At 46.8% G+C, this 13,560-nt stretch overlaps 1 protein-coding gene across 3 annotated transcripts in view; it reads right to left on the bottom strand.

Moving 5' to 3' along the window:
• NPAS2 (neuronal PAS domain protein 2) overlaps nt 1-13,560 on the bottom strand; it is an 85,889-nt gene that overhangs the window by 34,769 nt on the left and 37,560 nt on the right. The window contains exons 5-6 of one of the 3 annotated variants that reach the window (XM_012641936.1): nt 8,766-8,886; nt 7,652-7,765 (exon numbers count right to left, since the gene is read on the bottom strand). The exons of 1 other annotated variant lie outside the window; for it this stretch is intronic. In XM_012641936.1, the coding sequence (XP_012497390.1) occupies nt 7,652-7,765; nt 8,766-8,886 (235 nt within the window). The remainder of the gene's footprint in view (nt 1-7,651; nt 7,766-8,765; nt 8,887-13,560) is intronic. One more of the 3 variants, XM_012641937.1, reaches the window with a different exon arrangement.

Below are 13,560 nucleotides of genomic sequence, written 5' to 3' on the forward strand. Positions count from 1 at the left end.
TAGGTAAAATGAGGGCAGGGAAACTTTTATACTCTGGTGTGTGGTTTCTGGAAAGCCCAGAGTGGAATGTTTGCTGAGGGTGACCTATTTGGAACCACACCAGCGACTTTTGAAATCCTGCTTTCTGGATTTCACTCAGATGCACATGTAAATCCAAGTCTGGAGGAGGAGCCAGGGCTCGGATGAAGGGTTGCCTTCTTCCTGGCATGAGGTTCTCTTGCTGGAACCGGACACCTGCGTATCAGGACCCCGTAGAGCAAAGACTGTTCACGATGCCTTTGGAAACCATCCGGCAGGTTTCTTCCCACTGAGGGGCTGCGTGGGTTTGAGAAAGGGCCCAGGGGCTCCTCTATTTAATTGGAGAAGTAAAAGATGGGATGGCGTGTTCATCTGAAAGCGTCTCTCTCTGTTTGCTTTGCTTTTTTAATATCTGTTACAGGATAAACATAGCCCTGAATTAAGTCTTCACTTCAACTGTATTCTGGATATAGTTGATGTGCAGAACAGAGGAAGACAAAGACTGCTGGAAGCACTGTCCTTACTGCCGCCAGCCGGCCAGGGCCAGAGTTGGCTTTTCACGGGCAGAGGATGGGACGTGTGGTTACATATCCCAGCTCAGATTCCTTCAGGAAGCTTTACACATACTGGGTTGGCAACTGTCCTCAAGTAAGACACTTCTAGAAAAGACTACTTTCTTGTCCCATTTCCTGACATGTATTTCTTCACAGTTATTAAAAATCTGGGTTAAAGATGTGAAGTCCCTCAGAACATCTGTGGCAAGTGATGAAGTCCTAAGGAGTGACCAAAATGTACAAACACTGAAGCAGGGGAAAATTCCACTTGGCTCCAGGATTTGGGCAACGGTTGCTGTGTTCACATTGCCCAAGTGAACAGGGGGGGCAGAGGTGAAGGGGCATAACCCACTGGTGAATCTGGAAATGTCTGATTAGAGATTGTGACCTCATCTCCTTTATGAGGGCAAAGGTGCTTTCACCCCTCCCTACCCCCCAAATTCCTATGAACTCAGACCAGATTTCTTTGGGTGACTCAACAACTCTTGTCACAGAGCCTGACCAATCCCAGCAGCTATTTGGGGGAGCAGGAAAACAGAGGGGACCCCCACTTACATGATTTAAGGGTCACCTGAAGCCCTCTCTGGCTCAGTCTCACCCTCTCTTCCTTGCCTTGGAGCCCACACATTTCCCTTTGGTTGGGGCTCCGCGGTTCCTGACAATGTGAGTTTTGAGAAGTGGCACAGTGCCTCTATCAGCCTTGGGCCAAATATGTTCATCGGATAAGCTCCAGGGTGGGAAGAGAATGCGTCAGGAGTAGACTGGGCCTGTGGGGGCACCCCCTGAGTGAGGGCCTGTGTAGGGACAGCAGGGAAGGGGGCCACTGCCCTCCAAGCACCCAGGGAGCTAAGGTGGGGAGAGGGAAGAAGAGGGTCAGGGCACAGACTGAGGAGTGAACAGAGGCCACAGAAGAACTTCCCCGGCCACACGCTGGTGCTTCAGAGGACACCAGTGTGGACAACTCCCAAGGATGACTCCCAAGGCACCAGAAGTTACATCCTCCAGGTTACCCAGCATGTACCAACCTGTATTTGATCTGCACTTTAGATTTAAGGCCACAGAAGTGGCTGGAGCCCTCCTGAAAGCCTCTACTATAACTCTGGAGTGTACTTTGGAGTTAGTCAAGGAGCCCTGTCAGCTCCCAGGCGAGAGCATTACTTCCCTGTGAGTCGAAGTCTGTGGTCTGAGCCCTGCTCTGTCCGTTACCTGCTGTGTGCCAGGGCCAAGATCTCCGCGTGTCAGTTTAGGTCAACCTACTTTTATTGAGCACTTATGTATGTGCCAGGCAGAGGTACAGTGAGTCCGCAGATGAGTGGGCTGCTGTCCTTTCTATTTCATTATTTATAAAATACGACAGGCATCAAATAAAAATGTAGCAGGCAATGCTGCATCAACTAACAGAAATGTTAGGACTTTTCACAGTAATGGACCTAAGTGGGCTTTCCTATTTAGTTCCCTGAGGTGTGAACAAGTAGTCTATTAAAATACAACCGATGTTTGTGGTCATTTCTCTTCTACACTTTACATATTTTTTCATGTGTGTCATGTGTCATGCCTGGGAACTCAAGGAAGTTGCAATGGGGTGGCTTGTATAATAGCCACATTTTCTAGTTTTTGGATTTGATGCTTTGACATCTGAGGCCTTGCTGACCCTGGACGGACTGCCCCTCCCAGGGCTAGCCAATTCCTAGAGATGGCAAACAGCTCACCTCTGGCGTACGTTTCACATGCAAACCAAGCAACCTGGAGTCCACACCCCCGCCACCTCCTCCTTGCGGCCCTCAAACTCTAGGTCCCTGTCCCCTGCCCTAATCAACCGAGGGCAGGCACCAGGTAACTAGGGGAAGCCCCTACATCCCAGAGTCCACTGAACTTACTCAGACTTGCCAATCCTAAGCTTGCCTACCCCCCTTGCCCATGTTTCCCCTGCTTCCTCTGCCTCCTGACTGACACTGGTGCTTCCCGGCATGGCCCTGTGTGGCAGGCTGTGTCTCTTGTTTCTAGGGATCTGTGAGGACAAACCTCTCCCTTCATGATCATCATTTCCCTGCCTGTGTTTTACCATGTTTGATTAAAACAAATCTCAGGTGCCCTTAAGACAGCTTGGGACATGGTGCAGGGCATCTGATGGGCCCAGGTATAGACATCGTGTACCAACAGACCGCCAGGAGGCAAGAGCGGGCCTGTGCTCTGTGTCTGCAGGTTTCATTTTGACACAGAAGTGCGAGAGGCAGCAAGGCATCGGGGTGGAGGGCGTGGGTTCCCAGCCAGAGGGCCTGAGTATGAATGTGGACCCTGCACTTCCCACCTGTATGTATTAGATGCAACCCTTTTACGTATCAATTTCCTCCTCTGGAAACAGGGGATGATGCCAATGGCACTACCTCATCAGGCTGTTGTAAGGATTAAATGAGACGATCAATGCAGAGACTGAGCCCAGGGCCTGGTACTTAGAAAAGCACTCCTAAGGGAGCTATTTTTATTATCTGATTGTCCAATGTTGATTCACAAGTAATTCTATGACATCAAATTTGAATTATTTTTTTTCTTTTTTTTTGAGACAGAGTCTTGTGCTGTCACCCAGGCTAGAGTGCAGTGGTGTCATCATAGCTCACTGCAGCCTCAAACCCCTGGGCTCAAGCAATTCTCTTGCCTCAGCCTCCTGAGTAAGAATTACATTAAACATATCTTCTTCTACTACACTAAACATATCTTATAGGTCTTCTATTACATTAAACATATCTTATAGGTCAAAAGTGGTTGAATGTTAGCAATTTCATAGGGTTTAATCTTAGAAATTAATTTGCCTCTGACATTTTTTGCTATTTTAATCCAAGGTAGAATTATATTTCATGTGTTCTACAGTAACATTTGGGGTCCCCTGCCTCAAGAAAGCCCCTCTAACTTTGGTTTATACAACAGGCTCTGGAGAGATACTCTGCACTCTTGGTTTTAAATTTTCCACTTTCAATGCTGTATGTTTATAGCAGTAACAGCTTCAAAAAAAAAAATCACACGTAGCTTCTACACAATCTTTCAGGCAAACAAACACTATCTCAACCTGAAGTGAAAATAAAGCCTTGCTAGTTAAAGAAATCCCAGGTATTCAGAATGAAGCCTGCCTATTTCCCCGAAACCCTTCGAGATGTGAGAAATGACAGGATGCTTCAAAGTGGTATTCGGCAACATCTTAACAAGAATCGTGGAAATGTACATTCACAAAGGACACAATTGCTGCTCACCAGCCAATCACATCTCGGTTCAAGTGTGTGCACTGTTGTCATGGGGACATGGGGAAGCAGCATCCCATAATTCCCACGATCTTGGCACTCTGGGGGTTAGGGTATCTTTGCCCTTTGCCCTCTGTGCACGTGGCCACTTAGGAGGTGCTGCAATCCCAGCAGCTGCCATTATGGCCAAAACACATGCATTTAAAGAAAATTTTGGTAAAACATATAATGTAAAGTTTATCATCTTAATCTTTTTAAGTGTACAGTTCAGTGGTGTTGAGAACACTCACACTGTTGTGCAACCATCACCATCATCCATCTCCAGGACTCCTTTCATCTTGCAAAAATGAAACTCCATACTCATTAAACAACTCCCTATTTCCCCGTCTCCAGCCCCTGGCAACCACCACTCTACTTTCTGTCTCCATGAATTTGACTACTCTAGGTACTTCATATAAGTGGAATCATGTAAAATTTGTCCTTTCGTGACTGGTTTATTTCACTTAGCATAATGTCCTCAAAGTTCTTCCATGTTGTGGCATGTGTCAGAACTTCCTTTCTTTTTAAGGCTGAATAATATTCCAATGCATGTATGTACCACAGTTTCTTTATCCATTCACCCACTGATGGACACTTGGGTTGCTTCCGTGTTTTGGCTATTGTGAATAATGTTGCTATGAACACTGGTGCACAAATATCTCTTGAAGTCCCTGCTTTCCTTCTTTTGAGTATATACCCAGAAATGGAATTGCTGGATCATATGGTCATTGTATTAGGTTATTAAGTATGAAATGTCCGATTTCCTTAAGTATTATGTTTTACAGTTGATATCTCTGACATCTCACTTTGACACTTCTTAGTTTTATTTTTACTGTGAAGGTACATCCTCATTCTTTCAAATGCATATTTTGACTTGTGGTTATCCTTCAAAAAAAATTTTTAGAGCAATTTTTGTGAAACCATGGATAAGTCAAAAATTCCTGTTATTTTCAAATATGAGTTCATCGTGGAACCAGTGCAGCACAGACAGCTCAAAATATCAACAAAGTGTTTGGGAAGGACATGGCTAATGAATGCACAGCATGTCAATGGTTTGAGAAGTTCTGTTCTGATGATTTTAATCTTGAAAATGAGCCACGTGGGTAACCTGAGACCAAGGTGGATAAGGATGAGCCGAAAGCTGTAGTAGAAGTGAATCCATCTCAACCTACATGTGAATTAGCAGCAAGGTCTGACGTTACTATTCCAACAATGTTGGACCATTTGAAACAAATGGGCAAGGAACAGAAGCTGGATAGATGGACACCACATGAATTCAGTGAGAGTCAGAAGAGAAATTGTCTTGAAGCTTGCCTTTCTTTGGTGTCACAACATAAAGGCAAACCATTTCTATACGGTATTGTTACATGTGATGAAAAATGGATCCTTTTTGACAATTGCAAGTGTTTGGCACAATGGTCGGATAAAGATGAAGTGCTGAAACACAGCCCCAAACCGAATATTCATCAAAAAAAGCTAATAGTGTCTGTTTGGTGGTCCAGCCCTGGTATTATCCACTACAGCTCCATGAAACCTGGTCAATCGATGACAGCAGGTATCTACTGCAACCAGTTGGATGAAATGATGAGGATGCTTGTGATTAAGCAGCCAAGATTGGTCAATAGAGACAGATCAGTCCTCTTATAAGACAACACTTTACCACACGTCGCACCAACAATGCTGATGCTATTCAAACTACAGAGGCTGGACTTGGAAACTCTCTGTCATCCACCGTATTCACCAGACTCTGTTATCAACTGACTACCACTTCTTCCATGCTTTGGACCACTTCATGTAAGGAAAAATACTCAATTCTCAACAAGCTGTGGAAAATGCCTTTCGCAATTTCATTGCCACTCACTCTCCAAGCTTCTTCGCTTCTGGCAGAAACAAACTACCATTAAGATGGCAAAACCGTCAATAGTTTAGGTGCATACTTCGATTAATTGTATTGCTTCTTGTTTGAGATATAATAAATTACACTTTTGATTCAAAATCGGACATTTCCTATTTAATGACATAATATATTTAATTTTTTGAGGAACTGGCATATGCATTTTAAGCAAATCTTAAATCACCACTTATATTAACTAGATGAGGTTGTCTGGAAGGAGTGCCGCTAAAAGTGCTATGGAATGGTATTCGGTGCCACATTAGGACAGAGCTGCTTAAAGTCCACAAGCCCCTGGAACCAGAACCCCACAGTCCTTTCTGGCTGCACATTCCTGGGCCCCACCCTCACTCAGAGCTCCTGAACTAGAATCTTTAGGGCAAGGCCCAAAAATGTGCATTTTAACAATCTGCCCCACCCAAAGAGCCACTGCACCGGGGTTGGCATGATGGGTTTTTATGAGGTGCCTCTTAGGTCAGCTTCTTTAATTGAGTAGCCCAACGAGCCACCATTCACCTCTCTGCATGGTTCATCTCATGAAGTCTGGGCAAGCCTTTCAGATGAGTAGGAGGAGGCATGGTCAGGCCTTGGCTTCATCTTGCTTTGCTCAGATTTAGGGGCTCACTTGGGAATGTAGATCTTCCACCACTTCTAACCGCTCAGACATTTTAAGCTCTGGATGGGTTGGTTCCCAGAAGGGCCTGCAAGTCAGCCATGGAGCCCACCATCCAGGCACGAGCCCTGGACACTGGATCTGAAAATCACTCTGGCAGGATCATGCTGTTTAGCATCTAGTTGGAGTGTTTTAAACCAAGCATGTATATTTATGTGACATACAGCTAAGGGATCATCTGATGTTGAACAGAAAATGCTGGTTTGCCTAAGCATTAGAACTTGGGGCCATTACTTTGGCTGGTTCTAAGGAAACTAAGGACTAATCTGACTGGGTAACAGATGCACCAGGGTCCAGCGTTAAACAACAGTAACCGACGCAGCAGCAGTTAGTGCTATCATCATCTTCTCTCTGAGTCTCCCCCTCATTTCTGCAGCTCATCTTTCTGTTTTTGTTTCTTTTGGTATTTTTCTCTTTTCCTCTCCTTTCCCCCATTCCCTGCCAACACTTTATTCTATTTTTTCCCATCTGCTGTTTTATGAGATGTTAGCTGTTTCAAAGTGATTTGTTTTGTGTTGAGTTTTGAAAAGCACGGCCTCCTGTGCTTGGCCCATAACGGGACACTGTCCCTGAATTTCTGGCATCAGGTCTTCATCCCATTTTGCATGGGTCAAAAGTGAAAACGAGTATTTAAGTCTAGTTCAGAGTCAACGTCTCTGCAGCCAGAGTTTGGGCAATCTGGTATCTGGGTAATTTCAGAAAATACGACTTTACTGCTTGGCTTATCCTGCTTCACAATTCATCCAATGCAGACTGCTGGCTCATCATAAAATGGCCCCTTTACTGTGCATTAGGGCATAGTGAGCAGAAGGGCCATGAACCAGATCTATTAAAACTGGCTCACAGCAGTGCCATAAAGAAGACAGAAATGCAGAACATAGGGATCTTCCAGTCACAATGAAGTCCTGTTTGGTGGAGTGTGTAGGCTGAGCCTGTTCCTTATTAACTGTAAGTTGTTTCCCACAGTACAGAATTATTTCATCAGCCTGAAGATAAATAAATGAATAACATGTATTTCAGTGGGGCTGTGTGTGTGCTGGCAAAAACAGGTGTGGGAGTGTGTTCTTCTCGACTGGGAGAGAGCATGGACAAGCACAAAAAACATGTCTTGGGAACAGGAAAACCCAAATGCAAACACGAAGAGCTCACGATCTATGCCCGCCCCCCGCCCCGTGATTCTTATGCCCCATGTGCACGTCTGCATGATAAAAGACACTGTCGCAATTACACGACAATTAAAACTTACCATTGTTGTAACAGCGAAAATTTCCTACAAATTTTATGTATTCATAAGTTGGAAATTCCTTTGGGTTCAAGCTGCCTCTGAGAAGATGGCAATAAAACTCTAAATCGTTGTCAGCTGGGCCGTTAAAGGAAGAAGAGGAGAGAGAGGGAACATGAGCTGGCACAGACTCTAGACTAAACAAGTAGCGTCGTAGTGAATACTCTTACAGGATTTCATCTACACATGGCCAGGCTGGTTCTCTCATTATGACTGACTTTCAGACCTGGTTTATAACCTTTGCAGCACGGGGCTTTCTTTCCGTAGTTCATAGATATTTTGCATTCCATACTTGGACCCAATTAATCTTAATTTGCTCGCAGATGTCTGTGGTTGGTGATGTCGGCATTGATTAGTTCCGGTTGTTTTCATATGGTATATTAAAATAAAGCTGCTCGTATAGAGCTGCTCCCTTTAATTTAATCTTTTTGCTTTGCTTTGAAGTAGAATCAGATGTACGACAGGACAAATTATTCATGGAAAATGGACTGAGGCTTGAACAAACGCATGCATCTTTGCTACCTCATACAATTGCTTATGCCACTTCATTAAGGGACACATGGCTCAGTGGGCACCAAGGCCAGCCTTCTATCCAGGTTGCCGAATATTTTGATAAAAAATTTAAAATTCCATAAAAAACACAAATGCATATGAATAACCAGATGATAGCCTCAGGAGGACAGAATTTGGATTTTTAATTTAATTATTCAGTTTTCAGTTAATTTCTTGATACTATATAAATTTAGCATTATAATGTCCTCCCAAATAAGCAGACTGTTCACTGATTTTTGCACTATTTATTATTAAAAGACTCTTATGTAAAAAGAATCTCTTGTCCTACACGTAAAACAAATTATTATTCTCAAGCTCTGTGCTTTCAAATTTTGCACATAAAAGCTAAATGTCTTACATATTCCAAATTCCAGTTTTAGCTTTAAACTTAAAATATACCTCTAAGGATCTTGGAAATGTTCTGAGTCATGAGGAAAATTATTCTTAAAATTAGTTCTCCCTTCTTAATTCATTCTAACCTCCTTTCAAAAGCAAAATTCTCATCTTTAAGTAAAGTCACACTTACATTTTAAATATTCAGGGGAGGGGGAATCCGTCACAAGCATGTGGGAAGAAAGCATTTTATAAACTTCTGAATGTTCTTGTTCTGGAAGGAAATTTAACAAATTCTGATCCATGACATCTGACTGAAAAAGATAATAAAGAACAAAGGTACACACCCTCAACGAAGAGGAAAAACAAATGCAAAACCCAAAACTGAACGTTCATGACAACTCAGAGCTGGTTTCTGAAATAGGAAGTTCTGAGCTGATTTTCTGTGAAGATTCTCAATTTCTCGCTCTGTAATCTTGAACTGTCATCTATAAGGTTTTACTTGCCCAAATGCATACGTGCTCTTGTGCACGGGCCCAGGAAAGGGCTAAGAGTTAAGTCAGACAAACACTTGAGGAGCCTAATATGGCGACATCCTGCCCCCTGGCCGGGGCGCCTGTGGCCCCAGCACGAGGCCACTCACTCATTCATACAGCCTGGAAGAGGGCATGGGTCCTTTCCTGACCATTAGGCCAGCAGAGGGCCGCCTGTCTACTTCTTAAAGGCCTCTAATTGATGGAGTTGAACTTTTTTTCTGAGTACCTGGGCACTGTGGATACAAAATAAACTTAAGGCAGAGTGGAGATAGAGCACTGCCCAGTCAAATGGCTGTGATGATGGAAATGGCCTAGAATGGCACTGTCCATCATAGGAGCCACTGGCCACATGGCAACCGAGCACTGTGGCTAATGTGAATGGGGAAGTGAATTTTTAATTTAATTTTAACTGAAATTTAAATAGCCACCTGTGGCTAATGGCTACCATCCTGGACAGTGCAGGCAGGAGCTCCCAGTGGAGAGAGGAGACCCGCCTCTCTCTTCCTCAGTTTCCCTCAATAAACTCACCCACCCCCACAGCTTCGAACACGATCTGTACACTCTCTTCAGTTTGAATTTCCAGCCGACTCTCTTTCCAGACTCAACCTTACAATTGCCTCTCAGATGCCCCTGGGGAGCACAGATGCACACACGTCCCCAGGGTCAGCGTTCTATCCCGCCCATGCCATCTCCAGCCCTTGTGTTGTCACCTCCATAGATGGTATTGCCAACGGGTCACCTGCCTACAACAGACACAGGTGGCATCTTGGCCCCTCACCTCCCTCCACACCCAAACAATGTCCAAGTGCTGCCTGTCTCTCCTCTCTCAGATTCTCTCCACTCCATTCACTTCCATTTCTCTGGCTTCTACCCTGGTCTAGGCCACCAGCCTCTCTCGCCTGGGGAATGGTTTGGCCAAACTGGCTGCCGCCATCAACTCTGGTCTTTGTGCCATTTGTTCTCTACCAGCAGCCAGATGGAGCCTCGTATCAGATCAAGTCACACCTTGCTTACACCGGTCCCTTGGCTTCTGGCTGCTCCAAGGACAATGCCTAAACTTCTCAACACACTTCAAAGCCTCTGCACACTTGGCCCTTACCTCCCCTCTGCTCCCAGCACTTCTGTAACCCTTCGAACTTTCTTCCTTCCTGTTTGCCAGGTTTGCTCCTCCCTGTGGGCCTTCACCTGGGCTGTTCTGTCAGGCTGGAATATTCTGCACCATCCATCCCTTCGTGTTCAGCTAAACCCTGTGTATCCTTCAGGTCCCTGCTTTGCAGTGGCTTCCTTTTTTGAAAGCACCAAGCAACACCCCTCCCCCACTGCTGATTTTACGGCCCTCTGGCTGGGTCATTGGCATGTAGCCTCCAGGGCGGGCAGGTGAGCTGTAGGGCCCAGGTAGACAGCAGGCTCCACCCCCTCCAAGCTTCTCTTTCCTCAACTGCCCAGTGAGGAAGTTGTGAGGGTTAAAGGAGTTCATTTACCCACACTGCTAATGACACAGCACATGGCAGACAGTCAATCAATGCTAGGTGTGAAGAGGAATTGGACGACCATTTACAGAATGACTACAAAGGCAAGGACACAGCAGCAATGCAGTTTTTTTGCTCATTTATGTGCTGACTTGTGCTCTCTGTCTCCCCTCCTGCAACAGGGGCCGTGGGAGAGCAGGGGGACCACTCCAGGGGTACTGCCTTGTTCAGGGCCGTACCCCTGACATCCAGAGTGGCGCGGCCAGCACTATGAGAGAAGCTAACACAGGCGCCCAGAGAACACTGAGGTGGTGTGCTGACTCCAAAACGATGGAGAAGGGGAGTCTCCCAGGGAAGGATTCCCAGAGGGAGGAAACCTTGAGCGGGATCTGGGGACAAGGCGGTGTGTGCTGGGCAGCCAGGGTGGGCAGGCGCTCCAGGCAGGACACGGCACACACGAAGGCGCGCAGGCGGGGCCGTGGCAGCACTGCAGGCAGGGACTGGGAGGGCGAGAGGTCTTGGGAGAGGAGGCTGCAAAGCGACATAGGGTTCAGATCACAACGACCCCAAAGGAGTTAGCACTGTATCCTGTGCGCCCGGAGGAGCCCCCAGGGTCCTTGAGAAACAGAGGGGCAGGGCTGTGCCTGTTATTTTAAAGAGCTCCTGCTATGGTCTGAAGGGGGGAGCCATGCTAGAGCTGGAGAGAGTCTCTGGTCCTTTAGGGAGACCAAGGCCCTGACAACCTTCCTGCGACAGGGGACAGGGATGGAGAGGGGTAGACAGAGCCCAGAGCAAGTCCTCAACAATGTGGTCCAACATTCACCGAGGGCCACCATGTGCTGGCTGCTATGACGCGCCCGGAAGCAGCACAGCAGAACCCGCAGCGCCCTCCCCTCCTGCAGTCAGTATGCTGGGGGGTGAGGATGCTGGTCACAGCTTGGTGGCCGAACGCAGGACAGGAGGAGAGAAAGGAACGGCTCAGTAGGGCTCCCGGGCCCTGTCTTGGACGAACCAGTCTTTATCTTTCTGGACGAAAACTCAACCAACACCCTCACAGCCTATGTGAGCGTTCCTCATGCCGGCTTTCTCCAAGTTTCTTCTGATGTTCTTGATTTTATTTTAAGCCCATTCCCTCTAGTTTTTTAAGAAGATGACTAATGTTCACAGATGACAGTACTCTTTCTTCTTAAAGATATTTCGGATCCTTGAAAATGATAACTTAAGTCACTCTGTGTGTTTTCTTGGAGGGCTCTGTGTGAAGCCACCTCCCCCACGGTGGGCGTGACAGAGGGCATGGCTGGGCGACCACCTGGCCTGGTCGCTGGTGTGGGAGAGCCTTGGGTCTGTGGGGGCACCTCAAGCTGCAGGCTCTGCAGAGAATAAAGACGGGCGCTGGCCGGAGGTGGGGAGAGGTAGGTACAATATATGGGCGGTTGTGAGGATGATGAGTTCGTGCATGGAGGGGGCTCGAGAGTTCCCTGGGCTCTTGTAGCTATGCGCTATTACGTTACTGTTACGCTGTTTCCATGTGTTGAAAACCGACACGAACTATGATAATTTGAAAATTTAAACCCTTATGCTTATGGGAAAGAAGAGAACATCTGCAGTTGAGCTGTCCCTTGAATGAGCTGAGCTCCATTTGTTAAAATAATAGCAATTATGGGGACAAGGGAGGGACCATGCCACCTGCGGCCATCTTCACAGATGAGTCACATCACCAGGAACATCACTTACCTGTCGGAGGCGGGAGGTTTTCTCTCCTCAACTTACTGATGGGATCTCAACCACTTTCTCAGGGTCTGGCCCTGTTCTGAGCATCGCTGCAAATGCCTGTCCTCGATTCCAAATTGCACCTCCCCACGTTTCCCCTGTGGAGCCTAGACACTAGGGATCATCTGAAACGGACATGGAACATGGGAAGGCATTTTCCTCCCTCCCCAGAACCAGGGGCACTGGTTCAATCACACCCAACGAAGCTAAGTGAGCCTCGACTAAAGGCACAGGCCCAGCTGGCTGGGCTGGAAGCGGGTTGGGTGGACACTCAGGCCCAGGATGTCCTGGCACATCTGGCTGGACATCTGTGTGGCCCGAGCTAGAAGAAGCAGTGGAGAGAAGCCCTGGAGAAGCCTTACCTTAAGGAGAGAAAAGAAGGGGCTCAGGAAGGTTGTCAGGGCCTTGGCCTCCCTGAAGGACCAGGCAGATTCTGCTTAGATTCAAATCAAACTGACGGCTGCACAGCAAAGCTTTCAGAAGTCAGTATAGAGAACAGCTTTGACTTTGGAATAGTGAAGAATTAATTAAGATATAAAAAGTGCCATCTATAAAGAAAGAATCTCTCTGCTCATCAACATGCCCTAAGGGGAGGGGAAAAGCAAGCCACAGAGTGAGAGGAGATATTTGCAACACATTTACCTGTGGTGAAAGGCCTAACACTAAGGTTCTAAGTTATGTGCTGCCTGGGTGGCATCTGCTAAAGTCAGGAGGGCCTCGAAAGGCCTGGCTGCAAATTCCCTCCCCAGACAGCCCCGTGGATAAGTCCCCCAGCCAAACAACCCTCCTTATCAGGGGGACCAGCCACAGTTCCCACTCACCTCCCAGTAGCGAGTTTCTGCCTGTGGAATTATTCAAACAAGCCCATCACAGGCTCCCCACCCTCTGATACTACTAAGCCCACCCCCCACAGCCCCCGTGGCTTACTCCGTTCCTAAGGGCAGCCCCTGTGCGGCCCTGCGTGGTGTGTGGCATCCTCCCAACTGGGCCGTGAGCATATGTGACTAATAAACTGTTGTTGATCTCATCCATCCAGTGCTGCGTGCTGAGCGTTTGGACATCCCCACCACCCTAGGGTGGGGTGCATAAGAGGTGATTAAAACCATACCTGACAGACAACTAGTGTACGGCTCATGGAAAGAACGCCTACTAATCATCACAAGAAAAAGTCCCAGACAATCCGATAGGAGGGCGTTAACATACCTAAACAGGC

The sequence above is a fragment of the Propithecus coquereli genome, unplaced genomic scaffold (assembly GCF_000956105.1).
Source record: "Propithecus coquereli isolate 6110/MARCELLA unplaced genomic scaffold, Pcoq_1.0 Scaffold171, whole genome shotgun sequence".
Taxonomy (NCBI): domain Eukaryota; kingdom Metazoa; phylum Chordata; class Mammalia; order Primates; family Indriidae; genus Propithecus; species Propithecus coquereli.